Here is a 14,801-nt window from a genome sequence, read left to right on the forward strand (position 1 = left end):
CAACAAGAGGAAATTTATATAGAATTTTATCAAACACTGATCACCGAAAACCAAAACAATGTCAACTTAAATTCAATCGTTCAGATACAAAGATGTAAATGAGAAGAAGAGAAAGTTTGATACATCTAAAATGCTACACCAATGAGTACACTAGAAAATACATGATGACAACAGCCACAGAATAGACCTACCTACCTAATACCTAACAAGAAAAAGAGTACAATTCTGGGGTTAAAAACCGACATGACATTGAATCCTAGTTTGTCCTTATAAATATAGCCAATAAGTTATATTGGTGTCAGACAAATTTGAGTGAGTCTAAATGCCGTAGGGTCCAAGAAAAACAATCAAGACACAAGCAGCATACAAAGGAGTGAACATGATCAACAAGAGACCTCACAGTTCGATTGGTTGAGGCCTTTAGATTCCTCTTCAGGCATAGAAGAAGTCTTAATCTCAGCACCCAATTTCCCAAAGCCCTGAATTGGGTTAAGAGCAGCCGTGTTTCCTCCATGAAAGGCGGTAGAGGACGTGAGTGCGGGCTTTTCTCCGCCATAGACTCCTTTTGTTTCTTCACTAGAGAGAGCTTTGGCAGGGGTAAAGGTCATTGTGAATGTAGGCTCAATTCTGTGCTTCTTGGGCTTCTGTTCTTGCTGGTGCCCTGGTAGAAAACTGCCCACGACAAGCTGATGGATTCAAACAGTTGACACGAATCAGAAGACAACTCTTTAAATAGTTAACGAGGAAGAAAAAAAATTATTATACACACAATATATATATATATAGAAAAGTACACTTTACCCCCCTAAAGTTTGGGGTGATTTTCAATTCAACCTTCAATGTTTCAATTTTTGCAATGCACCTCAAACTTCCAAAATTTTGCAATTTGACCAATTTTATCCCAAACTTCCCATATTGCCCACAATTTTTTTTTTTTAAAAAAAATTAGGGGGCAATATGGAAATTTTGGGATAAAATTGATCGAATTGCAAAAATTAGAGGTCGAATTGAAAATCGCCCTAAACTTTGGGGGGCTAGAGTGTAATTTTCTCATATATATCTGTATATAGACAGAGAGAGAGAGAGAGAGAGGGAGGAAGAGAGAGAGAGAGAGCACCTGCACAGGTCCAGCAGCTACTAATAGACCAGCAAGTCCTCCCCCCACCACTCGACCATCTGGCCCAGCCAAAGAGACACTCATCCCACCGGATCTGCTTTTTGTTCCTCCATTGTTAGTAGGCATAAAGGATCCAGACAAGGAAAGTATCTCAAAACGACCCTGTAAAAATAACCAGAAAAGTTTGATGGTTTTCCACAGACAGATAATGCCATGGTATGGGAAAGGATAATTTCTATTTTTTATTTTTAATAAGTAATCAAAATATCATTAAAAGTGCAACCCAATTACACAAAAAATATACAAGATAAAATCTTATCTAGAAGCAGAAAAACGAACAAGAATATCATTAAAACTAATCACTAATACGTAGCTGATGGATTCAAACAGCCAATAAGAATATCATTAACTATCCTCGGAATTTTGATAATTTCTTTCCTTCCAAAGGCACCACAAAAGGCGAGAGAGCACCATTTTTCATAGGACAACACTCTGCTACCACCAATCCACTCGTCAGCAAACAAATCAACCACCCAACTAGCCATAATGCAGGACATCTTAAAGCGGCTAAAAAGAGCATTCCATAAAGTGTAAGCAACCTCACAGTGGAGTAGCAGATGTGAAAGGATAATAATAATAAGAGCACTGAGCCAGCTTTTCTTGGCCATATGGCTGTATAACCTCTAACCCACTAATCCCACTCCCCATCACCAGTGAAAATCAGACCTCCACCTTCAAAGGGAGAAATTGTGAAATGCCACTAGGCTACAAGGCCATTGATAAGTTAGCGCCAAGTTAAAAAGTAAAATAAAGGGGGTCGATAGAAGGGGTAAAATAAAAAGATGATGACTTTTCACTTCTAAAAGACTGAGAAATGATGTATTCTTTTCTGTAGCAAGGATAGCTGATTTTCCACTAGTGTTGTGCCCATAAGACACAAGCTTTTCAACATGAGGTACTCGCCCAAAACTTGGAAATGCCCATACTGGAAACAATTTACACAAAATGATGGGTTCAAAGAAACAAGAGGTTTTACAAAAAAAATACAGCCAGTTAACCAATATCGAAAGAGTAAATAAGAACTGCCAAGTTAAGAAGCTAGAAAGGTTTAATTGAACCCTTTCTTGGAGTTCAAAGACAGAGAACTAAGCATGCTCTTTCTCAATCTCAGAGAAAGCAACAATAGCTCCATATGGGAGTGTATCAACCTATTTGATTGACAACAAACTTACGCAATGCAACTCAAGCCGCTCACTTGAGATAGCAGCAGCGTAGGATAAGGGGAGTAAATAAGCCTTTCAAATGCAGAATTTCTCAAAGCCATGGACCCCCAAAGTAAACAGGCCAGTGAAATGCACTTATGACCATTTTATATAATAAAGTAGGCCCAGTGGATGATAAGGCGGTGTCTTTTGAATGAATGCTAAACCAAATATTAAGGATCAACAAATTAACCATTCCAGATCATATCTAAAAATACAGCTCGCTAAATTGGGCTATTTGCAAAACCTTTCCAGAATACAAATTTGCCTTAATACAAAGAGTCAATTCATAACTTATTTCAAAATTTTCTCCATGAATGTGGAGATCAAAACTGCACAGTTAATATGACTATTGATTTGATAATAATGACAAGCACAACATAGGTTTGGCTACTCTTTTTCTTCGTATCCATGCCAAATAGAAAGTACAAACAGAACTAAATGTAAGTTTTCAACCCAAACCAAGAAACAAGTTTGAACCATGATCTGTGATCCAGACACCCTGAAGAGCATCCCCATGGTTGAATGACATAAGAGGACGATGGTAAGTGTGCCAAAAAGTCTAATTTGTATCCAATTTTTAGGAAATTCCAGTAAGAATAATTCTCATGCATATGGTGATACACAGTCTAGGTGCCATGATTATCAGATAGCCACAACCCATGCATATGGTGCTGCACAGAGCCTGCTTCTGATAGCACAAAATAGACCTCGAATACTTAAAATACTGTAATCATGAAAAAAAATACAGAAATTCGAGAACTAAAGCTCTGTTAGCATTTCAAGTAGGTTGACGAAGAAGGATATAGGATCATACCTCATAAGTTAAAGTACCCCCGGAAGAAGTAGGTTGACGAAGCGAAACATTTGAAATTGTACCATTTGCAGAAAGAATGCATATAGCACGGGATCCTTGTTGAGAGAAGGACATAACCTTCATTGTAACATCCTGAAACAATCAGAAGAAATATTGGTAATTTAGAAACCTGCTACATAAACTAAACAGTAAATATTTGGACATGAACAACCTCCCATTTCAAACCACACCAGTCGACACAAAACAATAGTTAGAACCAAAATCAAACAAAGCCCAAATGATGAAATGAATCACTAAAAAATTAAAAATTTACTGACAAAACACAAAGTTCCATTTCACATATAATTGTCAGGGCATACCTCACCAGCATTAACAGTGATCACGTGGGGTGTAAAATTTGCACCAACAGAGTACGCAATTTTCTCACCTACAGTACAAAATGTTGCAAAAATCAGTAAAACCAAAATGTAACTCTTATTTTACTCAGAGAGCTTAGATTCTTAGTTTCAGAACCCTGGATCATCGTGTGAACATAAAAAAAAAAATTCCAAAATAGAGTGCTGATTAAATTACTTTTCCAATTCATTTGCTGTTTGATTAACAAACAAATGAGTTTCTCATTAAGTTATCAATCTAATGAAGCCAGCAAAATGATGGGCTCACAAAATTAAGAAGGCGAATGAATGGAACATGTATGAAGATATTCATCCAAACAAAAAACAAAAATGTATGAAGATTTACTCAGTTCATCTCGAGAAAGGCTGCACAAAATAACCTGATGAGTGAAGAAGATTTTGAAATTGACCATCATTTGTCAAAGATTTTTGACGCCAAGTCTGGTAGCTTCTAAAAAGAAGTCTTTTTTTTTTTTTTTTTTTTTTTTTCTTTTATTAAGTAAAGTATACAAGAGAAACCTCTCAATTAGGGAGAAGTAAAAGAACAAAAATTCATAAATTCTACTAGAACAATGCAAATTGTTGTAAGCCGCCACCCAAGCATAAAGACATTTAAAGATAGTAGCTTTTAACTCTAAAACTGATCTCTCACAATCTACGAAATTCCGCAAATTACGCTCTCTCCAAATACACCACATTAAGCACAAATAAGCCAACCTCTAGGCTTCTAAATTACAGCGGCTGAAAGAGTAACCTCTCCAGCTAACCAACAACTCCACCACCCTTTGGGGCATAACCCAATCCAATCCAAAAAGATGGTAAATTGATACCCACAAAAGCTCTAGCCACTTCTCAGTGAAGCAGATTGGGGGGGGGTGGTAAAACTATTATTAAAAAAAATTCTTTGGAAATTTTGGGGGGTTCAACTCATAAATAAACATAAATTTAGAGGCATTTTTAAAATTTTGGGGAAGCAACACAACCCCCCCCCCCCCCCCCCCCCAAAATGATCTTAGAATAAGTTTTTTTTTTTTTAAATAAAAAAATAAAATATCATTAAAAACGTAAAGTGCACCCAAGTACAATAAAGTATCCAAGAGAAACACAGAAACGGATCCTCTCAATTTCACTTGAAATGGAGAGTATCCATTTAGTGCAATTAGGAGGGCATATTTGTCCAAAAAACAAATGGAAATATTACTCTCCTAAATACACTAAATGGATCTTCTCCATTTCAAGTGAAATGGAGAGGACCCTTTTCCGAGAAACACCTAACTAGCTAGAAGGGGAAAAAGAACAAAAAAATGCCGCTGTCCAAATATAAATATTATAGAAGAAAAAAGACTCCACCTCCTCTAATGTCCTCTAACAGTCCTCAAAACTTCTATTATTCATTTCCCTCAAAGACACCGCAAAAGGCAAGAAAGCACAATTTTCCACACAGTAGCACTCCTAGTGCTACCAGCACAAGCAGTCCACCAACAAGCGACCAGGTCAGCTACACGGCTAAGCATAACCAAGACAGCTTAAAGCGACTGAAAAAGACAAATGAATTCTTTGGGGGTAAATTGTTCATTATACAAAAACCAGTTTTTATAATTAAGCAAGAGCTCATTACAATCATTGGACAGAGATTCATGAATTCTCTTATCCCACTGTTTTCTCAGCTTTTCAATATGTTATGACTTCCAAGTCAGTTTAAGGTTTAAATCCACGTTACAACTGAGTAAATTTCTAGAAGTTAATTTCAGAGTGCATGATGATTCAATTTGGTGATTACTAGGCTGGGAATTATATTAACAGTTGACAGTTGAATTATAACCCAATCTTTGAGGCCTGGGTGTAATAGAGAAAATAAACTTTAGGAAAAGTTAAAGTGGCCCTTATTCATCACAACTGTCCAATAAAAAATCTATCCGTTCAGCATCTTTGCACTGAGTGCATACGTGCCAATACCATATAATCTCCCACAACAAAATCTTTGGTTGGGATTTTCTTCAGATCGTTTCCCTTCTTAGTGAGGATCTAGTATCCTGAAAGATAGTTAACATTTTATTAGGAATTAATTACTCAGTTAAGACCCGTTGAATCCCAGTCACATCAGCCTGGCAGCTTCAATCATTCTCACTCTACTAAATTGTAAGATTACGCTATCTTCCCCTCAGAAAAGGCAAGAACCGTAATATTCTAGCCAGAAGAGAAAAATTCCTCTGTTTTACAGTAACCCCCAACAAGTACCCTCCTCCTTACAACTACCATAAATTCCAGATCTGGAGGGAATCTGAGATGAGGGTCCACTTCCACAAACCAAATCGAAGACGTAACCTCTTAAATTCCACTGCAGAACTCAAACCCAATACAGATTATCAATCATACATCACAAAACCCACTAGCTCTAATTTTTTCACTTGATCAACACTGTAATGCAACAATCTAACTTTGTGCCCAAAACTTCACACAACTATTCCTCGTCCCGGCCAACCACCAAGTAACCATACCAACCGATTATGATCTTAAATGTAATAGTAAAACAAAAAAAAAATTAAAATAGCAAGAAGATGAACTTTTAATTTACCTGGGCTTTCATACTCATGCTTATGTGGCTTCTTGATTGACTCAATGGGCCGCCCTCTACCCCGTTTCCAAGCCGAAAACTCTCCGGTTAGTGGTATCGAAGAAGAAATCGGCATCGGTGACAGTGCCGTGGTGACGGTCCCGTCGGGAACGTACTTCCTAGGCCTGCCCCTCTTCTTCTTCATTCCTGTAGCCGGTACCACTGCCACACTCAGAGGCGGCGCAGCCGTAGCCGTAGCCGTAGCCGTAGCTGTAGCCGTAGCCGTAGACGCCATTGTGGGCCCCCCGCCTACTTGGGTCGGGCTTTCGGTGCTTGAAGCTATCCGGAAGCTCTCTGGGGCCCCATCAACTTTCACTGCAACCCCAGAAGCAGAGCTTTCTTTCTCCTCCATGGATATAACAATAGAATTTCACAGAAACAAAAACCCAGAAACCACCCAAAAGCTTAAAACCCTAAACACACTGAACCTTACCCATTAAGGATTCAAACTTAGCTAACTCAACCCAGAAATGTGAAAACAATTGCAAACGCCTCTGAAAAAAAAAAAAAAAACTTTTTTGATAAACCCCCAGAAACCTAAAACCCTAATTGAGTGCTACAAGATCACAAGCACAAAAATAGCAATTCCTACAGCTGGGTTTGCTCTGTGTGACAGACCTAGAGCTTTGCGGCTTACTCCACCATTGCAGAGAATGCAGAGGAACTCAATGGTGGCAGTAAATTTTGCCAAAAATTGCAATAATTACAGGGAAAAATTACAAATTGTTGATACAGAAATTCTTGAAAAAAGTGATAGCTGAATTAGAGTTTTGCAGGAAAAGGAGGAGAAATAAATAAAGTGGAAAAAATTGAAAATTAAAAAATAAAATAAAATTGAATGTGTGTAATTAAATATTGTGAATTTAATTCATAATTAATATTTTAATTGCAGAATTGAAAGTATAAATTTTGGTTAAGAAAATGTTTGACGTCCGTCTTGGAAATTTAATAAAGTTGATTTAAAAAATGACAGCGATACTAAATTTGAATATTAAAAAGAATAATCTAATTTGAGAAAAGAAAAAAGCTTTTCTATTTTTAAATTGCCATTGATTTATTTAAAGCGTAAAAAGAAATATTTCAAAGCTGTAAAGCTAACGTTAGAGCCATTGCATTTCCCCAACTACTGACATGTTCTTTGTCTTTTCAGTTAAATTAAAGTTGACTAAAGAAATTTAACTTAAACTAAATGCCCTCTCATTTTAAGCAATCTACTATTAATGCCACTGTAACCTACATCCTCTGCCTTTTTCTTTTGTTGTTTCCTCATGTTCTTTTCCTCCAAAGCCAGATTATATATATATATATATATATATATATATAGTATACATTTTCTGTCCAAGAGGCCTGCACCTACTATTCATAATTTAAAAATACCCACCATTCATTCATATATTTTATAAATATGAACAATAAATAACATATTTTGAATCCCAAAATTACTGATGAGAGCACAATGCATGCATGTAAAGAGATCTCTGTGTGTTCTGCTTCTTCTTTTTTCTATGTATATGATATTATTGATATATATAGGTTACAGTGAGTAAAAAGAAATTAAATAGTGAATCGAAGAAGGAGAAAAATAAAAACAAAAATTGGATAAAGTTCATTAAACATGATCCCAATTCAAGTTCATTATTATATTTCTATTATGTTGTTGAGAAGCTTACAATTTCACTAATTTTGTTCATATTTTTTGATAAGTTTCTTCATCTGTGAAAATAGAAAAGAAACATATTCATATTTCTATATCTCATTTACAATAATTGGCAAGTGTAAGAAAAAGAAAGAGAGAAAAATGTGCAAATATATATATATATATATATATATATATATATATATATATATATCTTCCCTATGATTATGAAAGACCAAGACTTTTGGGGAAGGCATTTTCTGGACAAATCTTATCAGTGTCAAATAACATCCCTTATCCTTTGTATCTCAAAAAAAAAAAAAACAGGAGGCTTAGTCCCCACATGATGCTATCGGCCCAAAAAGGTTGTCACTCAAGACCAGTCCACAACAATTACTGATCACAAATTAAAGAAAAAGAGATTGGAACTTTAAGCACATTTAAAAAGTGAGAGATCACATCAGACAGGAGAGGACGAGTTCAACATCCCAGTCCAGATTCAGTACTCGTAGACAATGTAGGCAAATCAGAAAAGCCAATTACACTTGACTTAGCCATCATAAACACCAAAAGGGAAAAAAAGAGAGATCGGATTGAAAACCATGCTAAAAAAACAAGTCCACCTAAAACTAATCATACTTGTATCAATGACTTTATATGCGATTTTGGAAGCACAAAACCAGCTCTCCTTTCCTCGAATGAATATTCAATCTCTTCAGGAATGTCTTCAACTACCTTGGTGCCAAAAGAGACAGGTGGGGGAGCCGGAGTCATAACTGTCTGCATAGGAACTGACACTGTTGAAGGTGTTGAGGGAACATGAAGAATGGCCTGAGCGTTGGGAGTTTTGTTCTCTTCATTTGCCAAAGAAATTGTCTTGGAGGGAGTAGTGAACTTCATATTGTTTGTAGTTGCAAGTGTTTTCTGCAATGTCTCACTATGTGTCATGTTCAGATCATCCGACAAATTTGTCTTGTTCTTTGATGATGCTGTGGAAGAGATGGGCGAGAATGGTACCCGCATCATGGGTGACTCTGCTTCACGAACAGTTGCATTGCCAAATGAGTGTTTTTTTACAGGGAGACCAGCAATATCCAAGCCTCTTCTACCTACATACACAAGTGATGAACCAAAATATAAGACAAACACTATACAAGAAACATTCTAAATGTGTTTCAATGATAGCACAAAACACAACAAATAGCAGTGCTAGGAAAACCGGAAAGAATTACCAGAACAATCTACCACTAATATGGCCCTGTCTTCCCTCAAGACCAGACAGGATAAGCCTAAATCATCCATTTAATTCAAAGACGCCCTTACCCCGTTAGCCATCAAGAGTTCTTCTACAACTCAGCAATGTCCGAGCCTATTGTACAAGAAAAACATAAATAGAAAATGCAGCAATATTTCCAGGTCGTCTTTGGTGACACATTGAACAATGAAATGTATTATACTTAAGGCTGCTTGGTTCATGTATTTGGAAAACTCGCCTTTATTAAATTAAGACCCTAAAATGGAACTTGAAGAAACAACAATCCACATCTTCCTTGGAGAGTAAATAAAAGTGACATTTTAACCCCATTAGTCTGAAGGTAAAAAAATGGCTGTTTTCTCTTTTCAAAACAAACAAAAAGAGAACATAATAAATTGAAGTATAAAAATCCTACCAGCTGATAAAACTGAAAAGCAATCGTCTTGAGGATTCAGTTGGTTGTTATGGTGTACTCGGTCACTCTTCCTAATGGGTTTGGGAGTTTGAACCATTGCTCCTCCAACTGAAAGTCTTCTACTGCTTGCACCTCCAGTTGACATCCTAGGAGCTTTTTTCACACTCTGGGTCTTCGAAGGGCTGGGTTTTGACCCATAAAGTGCCTCTTGTTCTGCTATCAGCTGTCCCTGGAGTTTCTTCTGGTCCTGAGATAGAAATATAATTCATGAACAGGTCAGGTCATATTAGGAAAAATCTTCAAGATGAAAAGACAAACTTCAAGGTCAAAGACAGTAAAATAAAATAAAAAATCAGTAAGGCATATGATAGGGCTATGTAACAGATCCATACCCGCTGCCTACGTCGTTCTTGTTCTTTTTCTTCCCGTAGCAAATTGTACTCTTCAAGCATAGACAAGAGACGGATCTAGACAGAAGCAGATAACAGGGAAACATTTCAAGTAGATTCAAGCGGGACCAACTACTTAGAGATTCTGCCTTCAAAGATATAGGGAAGTACTTACACCATCATAAGTGAACGGAACGCCTCTCTCCTTCTCCCATGCCATGGTTTTTGAAGTCAATGCATCAACCATTGCTGTATGCAAACCAAGACAGATGAAAAAAAAAATATTGTAGTTACCAGCAAAGTATGTTGTTGTGGGGAACGTAAAATGGAGAAAAGCAAAGAAACAGCAGGAAAAGGCAGGTGCAAAAAGGAAGCTCAACAAGACAATCAGAAGAAACATTAGATTAAAAGACAATCAACAAGATTATAATTATTATTAAATAGACCCCAAAAAAACCCCTTGCTTCTTTTTGGGCAAACTCAAAAAACTTCAGAATCGTCACTTCAAATCAAAATCAGTCAAATTTATTGATCCCAGTTCTAGATATGATTAAACTAGTTTTAATTAATTGACCAACATAAATGTGGACTAAAGATTCAGCATGGTCATGTGATGTTTGCCTCTATAAGATTGTCTCCCACCAAATGCCAACCCACATGATGCAGTTTACCTGGAAGTTTATTAACCAAAGCGCGAGCTTTCTCAGCACGCTTGAGAGTAAGATGAGCACCTCTTCCGGCATTGTATCGGTTGTCATCCTGAACCACCAAAAAGTGACAAATAAGCAAGATGGATGTAGATACAAAGAAAGAAATAGCGAATATGAAGAGGTAATAAAAACTCTGTACCCTATTATACTCTTCAAGCCAACTCTCCTCATCACATGCAGCCAACCATTTCTCAACCTTTTCAAGAATTTCTTTCCTGCTAAAAGCTTCCTCTTTAAGCTTAGCAATCTGAAGCTCAATTTGCTCAAGGATATAAGCAGGGTCCACAGCTCCTGCATCAGGGCAGATGATACAGACAATCAAGACTCTCAGTGTATAAGCAGTATCAGTGAGACCACAACAATCATCAAGACAAATACCAGACTCTATTGCTTCAATTGCGTCTTCCATTGTGCTATCTACTTCTGGAACCATATGTGTCTTTCTACAGGACTCCTCTAGCTCTGACCTCTTCTTCAGAACAAGCTCTTTCATTTTGCTTGACTTCAACTCTTCCAACCGAGAGACTTCTGCTTCAACCTGCATGATACATTTGCTTGTTATAAATCCTGAAACAAATCCATCCACTTATTTTTATTTTTTCTTTTTTCAAACAGACAAACCAAGAAACGAAAAACATATAATCACAATGAACTGATTAAAATGTCTATAACTCACATAATTAATAAAGTCCACTGAGAGAGTGTTTGGTTCAGTTATTTCATGTTCTGAAGCAGCTATATTACAGGTAACATTCTGAAACATCTGTTGCTCTTCAATTGGCGTATCCATCAAATTCCAGAGCTCCAACATGGTAGTTGCAATATCTTGGAGCTGCCAAAGCATACGGGATTACAATGGTCAATCAAAGAAAAAGAAAAACTTTATATATAATCATAGACTGAAAAGTGATTTGAACCATTATTTACCCTCTGCATTCTCTGTAGTTTAACCTCTCGCAACTTTCGTATTGCAGCAGCCAGCTGCTCAATTGTATCATTACTTATATCCTTGGGCTCTCCAGAATCACCTAAACTTGGATGAACTTCAGTTACTATCTGCTTGAAATCCACACCAAGCACTGAACAAAGCGAGTTCACGGTACAGAGGTGTTCTTGAATCTGCCTCAGGCGATCACTCTATAGAAAAAGAAAGATTTAAGTAACATAAAGTAAAGAGCATTGAGCATTCAAATAATAGGCAGCAAAATTTGACGAAATGGGAATTAGAATAGAATGAAAAAAATAATTCAACCTTCTCTTTTTGAAGTTCATGCAGCTTTCTGTGCAATTCTTCAAGCTTTCTCAAAGACAAGTCACTATCATCCACAACCATTTTGGATGTCATATATTCTGAGGATCCGTAGATCTCATTTGAGATTTCCTGTATTTGCCCTTGGACTTCTAGGAATTGATTTCTTCTGTCAGAGTTCCTTTTCCGCATCTCCTCCACTTGTGGAAGAATTCTTCTGAGCTCTTCCTTCAAGCTTCCAGCATTTTGATCAGACTGGAAAAAGAAGGGGAACCCCATGTAAATTGTTTTAAATTGATAAACCGGGAATCCCAACTCCACAAGGGAGAGAGAAACTTATGCACATAGCTTTCACCTTTTGAATATTCTAAGTTAAGCAAAGTCTCAAAATCACTGCCGACATACTATTGTCAGGAAAGAAAGAAACAATCACTAGTATAGTCATTCACAAAGTAGCCAAGCCAGAATTAAGTCATCTACTCATCACTTCTAACCTGCCTAATATGTACAGGTCGCTCCCCCATTGCAGAACAGATGGCAGCCAATTCTGCTTCAGAATCAGCTATTGCCTGGCGTAGCTGAGCTCTAGACCGATTTGCCAAATCTACCTTTCTCCTGTATACTTCTAGACATTCTTGTTCGAGCTCAAGTAGCATTTTATCCCTATCAGTATCTGCCTCCCCAACTTCATCCCAAATAATCTGGTTTTAAAACAAATCATGAGCGAGACTTTCAGCTAACCACATGTCCAGGAGAATTTCAAAAAGTTTTTGTAACTGGAGAAGGGAAACAAAAATGAAATTTTTACATATAAAAGAAAATCATAAAGAACCTGAAGTTCATATAGAAGGGATCCACAGGTTGTTTCCACTTGCAGAAGTGGATCAGTTTGAGCATTAGACATATTGAAGCAACTGTAGCTGCCAAGAAAAGTTCTCCATTAACATAACCAAAATATTTTGGAAACTACAGTTTCAGATTAACTACAAAAGTAACAACTACTTGCAACAAATCCAGGAAAAAGAAAAGAATTGTTAAAATTCAAGGATAAACTAAAAGCAACAACATAGGGTTTGTATCAACTAAAATTCAAGCACCTGCCAAGAATTGCATCAACTGAAATGGCTCCCCTGAAACAATGTGGGGGTTCACTAAGTAGTAAATTGTATTGTTACGGACTCTATGTACACATAGGGTATAAGCAATCAAGCATACATTGCAAATTCAAAGCAATTTTATTCATTGTTTCTCGAGTACACTCCATCCAACTAGAAGAAAATGATAATCCAATTTAAGTGGCTTGCCCGCCAGACAACCCATTGAAGCCAGTTTATTCAGTGTCTCTCAAATTCAAAGCCGATCATACCAAAATAAAATCCATACGAGTGGTCTCAGCATTTTATAATCGTCCTTCAATTCTACATTCTGTATACTGAGGATCTAATACAAGAAACAACGGATTCCAAAGACCAAAATTTTACACCCAACCTTTGAAATCACATCCATAAAAGTCAAAAGGCACATATTCAAACATGAATTTTCTACTAAACTGTTTGGAAGACTTGAAAGAAATAACCCAAATTTTCTTTAATGCTCATTATGCTTGACTATCAAAGCGAAGCAAATAGAACACGAACACAAACACAATATAAATAATAAAGTGGTTGCACAAATCGTATTCTTCACCGGTTTTTTTTCTTTTTCTGAAAAACTACGAATTCCAAATTGTTTTAAACCCAAAATAAAATCTCAATTCCTCGTAATCCACTCGTTGAATCAAAACTTCTGCCCCATATAATTGACATCGAGAAAACTTAAACTAAATCTCAGCTCGAAAAATTTGAACGCGAAATTTGATGCATCAAAATCAAAAGAGAGAAACGAACCATAGAACATTCCGTTTGGTCAACGAGAAACTGAGGATTGAGGAAGGAGAAATAAAAAATATAAAAAATAAAATAAAAACCTAAGAGTGAAAGCTCCCCCTCTATACGTCCAAAAATAACAAAGTTAGGCCAAGTTTAGCGTGTGCAGTCCTAAATAAGGAAACATATAAATTTAGAAAGTTCCGTTCCGCTCTCTCATCCATTTTTCCTACACTTTCTCGGCAAGCAAACGGAGCATGAGAAGCGCAAAGATTAAGACCCAAAAAAAAGAGAGAGAGAGAGAGAGAGAGAGAGAGAGAGAGAGAGAGAGAAGATTTGAGAACAAACCTTACCAAGAGATTTGCGAATCGCTTTCGTCTCTGATATTTTTTTTTTCCTTATTTTTCTTAGGAGAAACGAAATGGAAATGTTTTTTGTTTTCCTGAGAGGAAAGGAAAATGGGGTTTCCTTGTAATTGTGTGGGGATTGGAGGGTTTGAAAGTCGAGGTGGGAATTAGAAAGTTTTTAGAGAGAGAAATAGCCGTTTGAAGGAAAAGGGACCGTTGAAGAGCGTTGGATAGTTGTTTTTTTGTATTTTTATTGATTGAGATCGCGTGGACCATCATGGAAGATTTTGAATTTCAAATTGTTGAGAGGGGGAGAGAGAGAGAGAGAGAAGAGAGGAGAGGACTTGGATCGCCTGTTGCGCACGTTGGACGCGCCCTTACGTCTGACCAATAGAATCATGACGCGTCAGTCTATGAGCGAGGAACGGGACTTTTCCATTAATCAATGTGAACGGGGGAAGTGGGACAAGATCCTAATTCACAGCTTTCGTCGACCTTGTGGTGGTAATTGGTAAATGAATTTTGTGGTTCAAACTTCCTGTGTCTTTGGTAGCCGACTTTTTTTTTTTTTTTTTTTTTAGCTCACTCAAAACAAAACAAAACAAAATAATAATAATAATAAATTTATGGGGCACAATTTGATATATATAGGGCTGAGCGTCGGTCGGTAATGTCGGTTTCGGTAGAAAATTTTTATTTTCGCCTTTCGAACCGACAATGTCAATAAAGT

General features: G+C 36.9%; 2 protein-coding genes across 4 annotated transcripts; both read right to left on the reverse strand.

Annotated features, from left to right (window-relative positions):
* Nucleotides 1-7,017, reverse strand: LOC132180965 (AT hook motif DNA-binding family protein). The gene is made up of 5 exons (XM_059593982.2): nucleotides 6,167-7,017; nucleotides 3,556-3,623; nucleotides 3,197-3,328; nucleotides 1,118-1,279; nucleotides 1-686 (listed from the first exon to the last, which is right to left on the reverse strand). The coding sequence occupies exons 1-5, from the start codon at nucleotides 6,555-6,557 to the stop codon at nucleotides 384-386; spliced, it is 1,056 nt and encodes a 351-aa protein (XP_059449965.2). The 5' UTR covers nucleotides 6,558-7,017; the 3' UTR covers nucleotides 1-383.
* Nucleotides 7,018-8,248: 1,231 nt separating this feature from the next.
* Nucleotides 8,249-14,295, reverse strand: PLE (Microtubule associated protein (MAP65/ASE1) family protein). Of its 3 annotated transcripts, none has more exons than XM_059596518.2 (13): nucleotides 14,078-14,295; nucleotides 12,692-12,779; nucleotides 12,354-12,560; nucleotides 11,863-12,114; nucleotides 11,538-11,747; nucleotides 11,287-11,442; nucleotides 10,989-11,148; nucleotides 10,750-10,901; nucleotides 10,572-10,659; nucleotides 10,076-10,149; nucleotides 9,904-9,978; nucleotides 9,512-9,758; nucleotides 8,249-8,950 (listed from the first exon to the last, which is right to left on the reverse strand). In XM_059596518.2, the coding sequence occupies exons 2-13, from the start codon at nucleotides 12,761-12,763 to the stop codon at nucleotides 8,475-8,477; spliced, it is 2,169 nt and encodes a 722-aa protein (XP_059452501.2). In that variant the 5' UTR covers nucleotides 12,764-12,779; nucleotides 14,078-14,295; the 3' UTR covers nucleotides 8,249-8,474. The 3 variants fall into 3 exon arrangements, with proteins under 3 accessions (XP_059452501.2, XP_059452502.2, XP_059452500.2); XM_059596519.2 differs by having other exon boundaries at nucleotides 12,692-12,773; nucleotides 14,073-14,295; XM_059596517.2 differs by having other exon boundaries at nucleotides 14,073-14,295.
* Nucleotides 14,296-14,801: the final 506 nt, after the last annotated feature.

This window comes from Corylus avellana, chromosome 5 (assembly GCF_965113065.1).
Source record: "Corylus avellana chromosome 5, dhCorAvel1.hap1.2, whole genome shotgun sequence".
Lineage (NCBI taxonomy): Eukaryota > Viridiplantae > Streptophyta > Magnoliopsida > Fagales > Betulaceae > Corylus > Corylus avellana.